Here is an 8,995-nt window from a genome sequence, read left to right as displayed (position 1 = left end):
AGTGACAGTGGGTCTCACTGTGTAAAAGCCATAAATAAAAGAAGATAATTCAGTGAATTTATACACACTCTTGTCATTTGTTTTAGCCAGGCTAGCTGCATGGCTTTTTGGACAGCCTGTTGGTCAGTTGATTGATGCTCATCAAGAAAAAAAAATGTTAATGACATCCAAAATATGAAGAAGCCAAACTTGCTACTGCGTTTATTGTCAGTGTCAATCTAGCAGTGATTGGAACTGGGCCAGACCAGTTGACACACTTTGGTTAAAATGCACAGTTTTCCATAAATCCTGTCTAGTTACTGGTTCCTTTTTTTTTTTGTTACTTACTTGTTCCTTTTTCCAAACTGGTTCCAGCCAGCAGAGCCCTGAGGTAAACTACCCATGAGACATTGCCTTGGTCACAAGACTCTCCCTTAAAACTGAGATGCTGAGTCACAACAATGACACCGCACAATCCTCTGTTAAACCTGATAGCACTTTTGTACAAGACTAACCCTGCTACATGACACAGCACAAAAAAAGGACAGGTGCAGTCTAAAATGCTGAGTCACTATTTTGCATGAGAATGTGGGCTATAAAATGAGTATAGCCACAGACATTGTGCTGTAATTTCAAGTGCTTATCTTTTCAAATTATGTTTTATTGTTCCCTGGTTTATAGTAAGTACAGTGTGTACTGACAGTGGATGTACACTATTTCACAAAGAAACCTTGAGGTATGAGATATATTTTTGCATGGACAGCTGTTTATGCCCGGATTTGACCCAGGAGTGATAACGTCTTTTACACAAGGGTGATGTGACTTCTGTGAAAAATGTCCACCAGGAAAGAGCAGAGTCATCTGCTTCTAAAGCCGACAACCACACTAAGTGTTTCTAGAAGTTTGTAGAATGACGCCCTCCTAAAAAAGAAAAAAAACAATGTAAAGAATGTGGGTTACACCAGATAGGATGACAGCAAAGTAGTTAAGCTGTTCCTGCCTCTTTTTAGAAGCACACGTTTAATAAAAAAGGCAACTTTGTTTGGAGACCAAATGCAAACACAGCATTTTCTTGGTCCCCATGTTGTTTCGGCTATGATAGGACGTCTCGGGCTTTTCAGACTCAGTAGTGTCTCGCTACAGTGCTGTGGTATTGAGTAATGCAATAAAAGCACCTTGGTTGAAAACACATTATCAGCAGTTTTCAGATGTCTTGGTGTATTCACAAGGTAAAACACAAGTTCAGTTTATTGTAGCTGTATAGGGCCAAAGTTAACTTCAATAAAACTAACAAAGGTCATGTATGGGGAGTATTAGCCAACAAACCAGTGCTAGGTCAGTTTATTGAAGAAAAAAAAAAGCTTATAAAACTCCAACAGAGACTCTGAAACTGCATGGAGACAGATTGTACAGTAATTGGAAATGATTTTGCAGCGTTACCGACTCCAGGATGTTTGTCATAAATATTTGCCTTGTTTTGAGATAAGAACCAGTTTGGGCACAATTTCTATTTTAATATGTCCTAATGTATTTAAGTTAATGCAATAACAGAAGAGGATTTTGTCTGTATGTGGGATAAGCTACAAGTATTCACTTTTTCTAACTTTCCTGTAGTTTTTTTTTTTTTATGTTGTTTGTATATGTGCAAATAAAAAGAAAATGACAACTTCACAACCCACCTTTAGACACATAAATTACACACGAAAGCTATTCTGTATTTGAATAATATAATGCTGTTTTTTGTCTTTTGAGATAGCAAAAGTGCTTCGTCATTGCAGGAGACCAGCTATCAGCAGGTCATAAATCGGTGAAATATGAAAACTAGATTTCCATGAAGAGGTGAGAAAAATGCAACCTCACTAGTCCGTCATGTGCTGTCTGAGCTCAGCGACAGGCGGAAATGCATTGAGTAACGTTACGTCTGTCACGTGGTCAGCCGTGGAGTATAAATACAAGGAGCGACTCCACTGCCATTTCACAACCGGGAAGAAAGCCTACAGGAGTTCTTGCTTCAACAGTGTTTGAACGGAGCTTCTTTTTTCGTCCCGCTTTTTACTTCAACTAGTCTGCATTCCGGACACAAATAACCGTTACTACTTCAACACTACTAGAAAAGTCGACGTAAAGCTTTATTTTTGTACCGTTTTGTTAATAAAAACACAAAAAACGCCAGCGAAAAATGGAGTCCCAAGTGCGTCAGAATTACCACCGCGACTGCGAGGCCGCCATCAACCGGATGGTCAACATGGAGATGTATGCCTCCTACACCTACACTTCCATGGTGAGAAACACAACGCTTTCTTTTTTCATAGTAACGTTACATATGCTGACGTTATGCTTCTATTGTGATGTCTTGGAAGTTCATTCTCCACCTACAATGGGTGACTGACGTTGTTCATCTTAAAAGGAAATATTAAACAAACTTAATTGTATGTTATGTGTTTTTAAGTACTGCAGCATTTCAAATTTTTTTTATTTTTTTTTTATTTATTTTTTTTTTTAATCCTCGTGATCTAAACTCGTGCATGTCTTTCTAAACCGACTAGACTTTAGAAAATCACCATGGCTGATGTGCCCTGAACACAGCCTGGGTGCATAACTACCGTTTATCACAACCTTTATTTTTAAATAATGGGTGATGTCTGCTACAGTAATCACTGTTTTTAACCTGCCTCTCTTGTCCCTTGTCCACAGGCCTTTTACTTCTCCCGTGACGATGTGGCCCTTCCAGGCTTTTCCCATTTCTTCAAGGAGAACAGCGACGAGGAGAGGGAACACGCCGAGAAGCTGCTGTCCTTCCAGAACAAGAGAGGAGGACGCATCTTCCTCCAGGACATCAAGGTCCGTACAGACTAGACGACTGGTCCCTTTTTTATTTAGTACAAATAAACTAGGATTAACATGCTATGTTGTGACACGTCTTCTTCCCTCCCCTTTGCCACCTATTCAAAATTCTGTAAGACCTGGACAGGATTGATATTATATAGATGTATCTTAAAGCGTCAAATTTGGGTCTGAATGAAATTGATTTCCTAAGTAATCATTATCAAATATGAGAGCTACTCCTCTGAGGTAGGGCTGGGCTATATGAAGAGAAAAATAAAATACATTTGACTAAATTCCCTTTATCAATATTGTATGTTTGACAATTGCTGCTTTCCCAATTAATTTTAGATTAATAATCATCAGTAATGTGAATATAATGACTAAGTGGATAAAGACAAATAATAAAGCAGCTAGAACAGTCTATGTTCAGAAATTAACATCTCTTTACTGTAATGCAGCCTTTAAAACCAGGAAAAGACCACACGTATGTCATATTACAATATCCAAAGTCTAAGGTGATATCTAGTCTGGTAGCATGATCGATATATTGCCCACCCCTACTCTGAGGTTATGAAAACAGAGGCTGAAGTGTAGCATTAGTAGCGCTGGTGTATAAACTGTTGACTCTGGTCATTGTGCTCTGTGTACACAAGGCTTGATGAGAATGCCTGTTCAGTCCGCTATAATTGAATGTCTTCTTCTGTAGAAACCGGAGCGTGATGAGTGGGGGAGCGGGCTGGAGGCCATGCAGTGCGCCCTGCAGCTGGAGAAGACTGTCAACCAGGCTCTGCTGGACTTGCATAAAGTGGCCAATGAACATGTAGACCCTCATGTAAGTATGAATATTATTAATGCTAAGGGGTTTGCAAAAGAGGGTCCTGGGTAAACTACAAACTCATGTGCTCTGGGATTTATGTGTAGTTAACTCTCTCGTCCTGTCTTCAGCTGTGTGACTTCCTGGAGACCCACTACCTGAACGAGCAGGTGGAGGCCATCAAGAAGCTGGGCGACTACATTACCAGCCTCACCCGCATGGACGCCCACAACAACAAGATGGCAGAATACCTGTTTGACAAGCACACCCTTGGGAGCAAGAGCTAAACTCCTAGTCCTAAGGACTGAAAATGTCAATGACACACAGGCTTTAAACTAAACACGCTCTTCTGCTTCAGCTATTCATTCAGAGTGTAACATCTGTGTTGTTTCTGATCCGTTCTTAATCTGAATAAAACTTTTTGAGCTGGATTTTGAAGTCTGTCTGCATCTGTTTCATGACCTGTTAATCTTTTAAAAATAGGTAGTATTGACTTAAATCAACCAGAGCGCTAGCTTTTTAAAGTGATGTTCTGGCTTTGAATGGCTTTTATTTGGAACTGAAATCAGTCAAGTGAATGGCAATTCTTGAATAGAGCTTAAAGCTAGATTTTAATTGGCTGAAAAAGGCTCACTTGTCCATTGCAATATAGAACAGCGGATAAGCTCATAAAAATGTCTTATATTTTGAGATGGCCGCCAGTCCCCAAGGTGTAATGTTTCCGAACCAGATTAACATACATTTAACACATTTTTAACTGAAATGGGGATACTCATTAATTTGTTCATACTTGATTTTATTTTGACATACTGTAGCCTCACTTTTTTTTTTTTAACATACTATACTATCATACTATGTTTTATGATTATTTCAACATGACTATTTTCAAGAATGAGGTATTTGTTTTTTTTACTTTTTTTGACCTACTATACTGTTAAATTTTATGACATTTTTTTTACATACTTTTTTATGACTTTTTTCGACACGCTATACTATGACTTTTTACATTGCTTTTTTCAATTTACTATACTGTGGCAACCCAAGGACATTAAAGGCAAGACTCACAATGAAAGAGAGAGATCCATTATTGAATCAAATCTCGTGCTATTAATAGATGAGCGACTCTCAAGCTCTCAATGGCCAGACGGTCAATGTTATAACAATGGTTTGTGTTCCCAAGCTGAATTACAGTAGATTATACAATCTCTTTCTGTGGATGTTCTCCTGTCATATTTGTGACAGGTTAACAAAGACATTTATATGGAATGGTAAAAAACCCCGGCTACATTTGGATAAATTACAAAGACCGACTGACAGAGGAGGTTTGGGTCCACCAAAAATGTTGTATTACTACTATGCAAGGCATTTGGCCCACTGGTCATTTCCTCCTGAGAGAGCCCCATCCTGGTTTTGTATTGAGTAATCTGTTATTGCCCCAGTACCACCCGTACAAAGCCTGTTGAATTATATGGTAAGGCAAAAACACATCCGATAATTGCTCACTTAAAAGTAGTTTGCACCAAAGTGGCCTGGCTGTTTGAACTGGATCCATATCTAAATGCCTCATCAAGTATCTGGTGGAATCCAAAGTTATGTATTAGTAGATCTCCCATTTTATGGAGGGACTGACTGGAAAAGGGAAATGTTACACTGAGGGATCTGTATCTCGGTGGCATATTGAAATCCTTTGAGGATGTGGTACAACACTTTGGAATGCCCTGGTCCCAATTTTTTTTAGATATTTGCAACTTCGCCACATGTTATTGGTGATTTTTGGATCCAGTTCCTCAGCTCTGAAGGCATCAGAATGTTTAGATAAGGTGTTGAAGAACTTTGGGAAAGATCATGAGGCTTCTGGGTATTATTCTAGGCTTATACAGAACCTGGGGGATGGAGCCTGGTCAGCCCTCAAAAGACATGGGAAAGGGATTTCCCCATGTCCCAGGAGTGGGACAGAATCGGTAGGAATATTAAAACGATGTCACGCGATGTGAGGGTGCACCTCATTCAGTTTAAGATTATGCATCGCTTCTATTCCAGATTGTTTAGAATTGGTCTGAAAGACACACCAAACTGTTGGAAATGTTAGACGGAGGACGGCCAATGGCTCCATGTCCTGTGGTCTTGTGATAGGGTCCAGTAGTTTTGAACTGGGATACATGATAACCTATGTCAGATTGCAGGGACCCAGTTTCCATTCAGCCCAAGATTATTATTAATAATGGGTCAATTTTAAGCAGGATAGGTAAGCACACAAGATGATGATACCCAGACAGATTCTTCTGAGAGTATGGAGGATAGGAAGGGTACCTTCAATCCAAGAATGGACTTGTGAGATGCCGAAAGTAGCAGCATTTGAAAAAATGTCATACAAGCGGTCTGCAAGATTAAGTGTTTACACTAAAAAAAAATGGGGAAAGTACCTGAGTTCTATGGAGGGCTCCTAGGATACCATGTAAGGAGGATAGATGTATGCAGTGTGCTTATGGTGTTAGCGTATATATACATAATACGTTTGGCTGGTTTACAGTTTGTTGTTTGTTGTACTGAATTCTATTGCTGTTATTTCATTTTGTCTTGATTTTTGTATAGGGAGTGATGGCGAGTGGGGGGTTTTCAGATGAGGAGGTGATGTGTCCATGTCATGAGGTGTGTGTTTTGTGTTTAAAATAAAAAATACAAAATGTTTATCTTAAAAAAAAAGAGTGATGTGACTTCTATGAAAAATGTCCACCAGGTAAGAGCAGTCATCTGCTTCTAAAGCCGACAACCACACCAGTTTCTAGACGTTTCTAGAATGAAGCCCTCCTGAAAAATTCAATGTAAAGAACGCGGGTTAGACCAGATAGGATGACAGCAAAGTAGTTAAGCTGTTCCTGGAAGTTAATAAATATTCAGGTTGTTTTTCAAATGAAAGGGTGGCTCTTTGGACTGCAGCCATACCAACCACACCACATGTTATCCAGATTAACACATGTTGATACAACTAGTGCCATTCCTCAAAAAAATAAAAAATGTGTCACGTAATTGGTAAGTCAGCTAAAAAAAAATAACTACACAGACAGCTGGAATGTAGCAATGATGTTAAGTAGTTTTAGATGCTATGCTACAGGGTTCATACGTTTTGAAAAAACCTGGAAAAGTTTTGGAAACATAAAAAGACCCAGAAAGTTTTGGAAAAGTCATGGAATTTTTTTTTTAACACAGCATAATAATATGTAACTAATAACTGTATTTCACGTCGTCCTAACGCAATATTACGAATCCCACTATGAACCACATAAATTGTCATTCATTTTATTGTTAAACCTCTGAGGGTGAACTTTAACACAGATTTTTATTCTTATTGTATAATGTCGACTGACATTTTCAGGAATACATAGTCATGGAAATTTGCCAAAAAGTAATGGAAAAGTCATGTAAAAGTATTGGTCAAAATGTGTATGAACCCTGTAACTATACTAGCAACTGTATTGAAATACAAATTTAATACTTGAAATCCATTTGTTACAGTGGAATATCTGTATGTATATGATGTTTTCTTTACTCTTGGTCCCATGTTTCAGCAGAAACAAACTGCTGAAGAGTTTCTTTTAGTGGTAGATATCGCTCGCCCTCATGGCGCCCACACTTACTGTGTGCAAAATGAGACATTAAACTTAACGGAAGCAACTTCTTTAAGACCTAAGACGATGGACTTTAACAACTCAGTAATCCACACATTAGAATTTTTTTGGCCAGCACTGCAAACATTTTTACTATAGTTTTAACTGATACATAACTACTACAATTTCACACAAATGTATGTATTTCTTTTAGGATTTTTTTTTTTTCACACTAACACTTAAACTGTATTTTAGATTTTGTACGTCTACATTTGTGTATGTACTTTGGTTGTGGTTTTTGATATAAGCAGTTACCTTTACCAGCTAAATTAAATTAGCAGTCCATGTAAGATTACATTTGAACTTTGGGAAATGAGGTATCAGGATACAGAGTAGGATACAGGGTGTAGTGTCATGTAAACTAAACTATTGTTCTTGTGTTAGGCTCAGGTGCTGAACCTAGCACTTGTCCTGACACGCCCTTAACGTCCACCTGTGGCATCATGCAAGTGGAAAACTACCTGCCAGTAGTTTTCCACTTGCACTGGCGCTCTATCAGTTAATTATAGCCTGATATATGATGTTGTCTTAAAGGTACAGACAAAACATATTCAGGTTTATATGAGGACAAACCTCAACCCAAATTTAAAATGTTGTAACTCTTTTTAGAACCAGATATGTTTGGCTATGTTTGGAGGCTGATCATTAACAGAGCATGCAGACATTTTTTTAAGGCATACAGTTTGCTGTGATTGGCAAATTACAGTTTGATTAACATTATCATCCAAACCATCCTTTTCATGCCACTTATCTTATTCGCACATTATAATAAGTATCAGTTGATGTTTTAATCCAAAGGTGATCCATTATGGTGAGGACATAAGCATTTATGGCACATTTTACCTTTTTTTTTGTAATTGTCCCATCTAGCCACTTTCTAAACCACTTAACCTCTTCATGGTCACAGGGGGTCTGGAGCCTATCCCAGCATGCATTGTGCAGGGGGCAGAGGACACACAGGACAGTCTACCAGAGCTGACACATATACATACATACTATATACAGACAGACACAGTCAGCCCTGTGGTCATTCTGTTTCACCTGCTTTTAATATACTTGTTTTTATGTGTTGGTTTTATTGCTTCACCTGCGTTTAATGTGCTTAATGTGCTACTTTATTGTAAAGTGTCTTTGAGTACCATGACAAACGCTATATAAATAAAATGTATTATAATTATTATTATTTCGACATGAGAATGAGAGGAAACACACAAGCATAAAATACAATTTCACACTTGTCTTTCCCTCCATGTATTTACCATATCAGTTAAGTTAGTAAGACTGTATACACCACAGTGGGAATTACACTCCGGACTCCTGTTGCAATCTTTTTGTTTCATAAAAAAGTCCCATCTCAACAGGATTGAGCCTCTTTTAGAAGCCCACATTTTGTTAAAAAAAGGCAACTTTGTTCAGAGACCAACTGCAAACACAGCATTTTCTTGGTCCCCATGTTGTTTCGGCTATGATAGGATGTCTTGGACTTTTCGGACTCAGTAGTGTCTCGCTACAGTGCTGTGGTATTGAGTAACGCAATTAAAGCCATCTTAGTTAAAAACACATTATCAGCAGTTTTTAGATATCTTGGTGTATTCTCAAGGTAAAGCAAGTTTAGTTTATGGTAGCTGACTGTATAGGGTCAAAGTTAACTTCAATAAATCTAACAAAGGTCTATAGATTACCTAAATGTATGGGGAGTATTAGCCAACAA

At 38.3% G+C, this 8,995-nt stretch overlaps 1 protein-coding gene across 1 annotated transcript; it reads left to right on the top strand.

Moving 5' to 3' along the window:
• Nucleotides 1–1,940: 1,940 nt before the first annotated feature.
• LOC116063904 (ferritin, middle subunit-like) lies at nt 1,941–4,001 on the top strand. The gene is made up of 4 exons (XM_031318904.2): nt 1,941–2,260; nt 2,674–2,820; nt 3,512–3,637; nt 3,751–4,001. Exons 1-4 carry the CDS (start codon nt 2,159–2,161, stop codon nt 3,904–3,906), a joined length of 531 nt encoding a protein of 176 aa, XP_031174764.1. The 5' UTR covers nt 1,941–2,158; the 3' UTR covers nt 3,907–4,001.
• The last annotated feature ends 4,994 nt before the right edge of the window (nt 4,002–8,995 follow it).

This window comes from Sander lucioperca, chromosome 21, assembly GCF_008315115.2.
Source record: "Sander lucioperca isolate FBNREF2018 chromosome 21, SLUC_FBN_1.2, whole genome shotgun sequence".
Lineage (NCBI taxonomy): Eukaryota > Metazoa > Chordata > Actinopteri > Perciformes > Percidae > Sander > Sander lucioperca.
The sequence above is the reverse complement of the archived record's forward strand: the minus strand, read 5'-3'. Positions and strand labels throughout refer to the sequence as shown.

Coding starts and splice junctions, on each gene's coding strand:
- LOC116063904 (XM_031318904.2), top strand. CDS start 2,159: ATGGAGTCCCAAGTGCGTCAGAATTACCACCGCGACTGCGAGGCCGCC. Junction 2,261..2,673: donor CCTACACCTACACTTCCATG/GTGAGAAACACA, acceptor CCTTGTCCACAG/GCCTTTTACTTCTCCCGTGA. Junction 3,638..3,750: donor ATGAACATGTAGACCCTCAT/GTAAGTATGAAT, acceptor TCCTGTCTTCAG/CTGTGTGACTTCCTGGAGAC.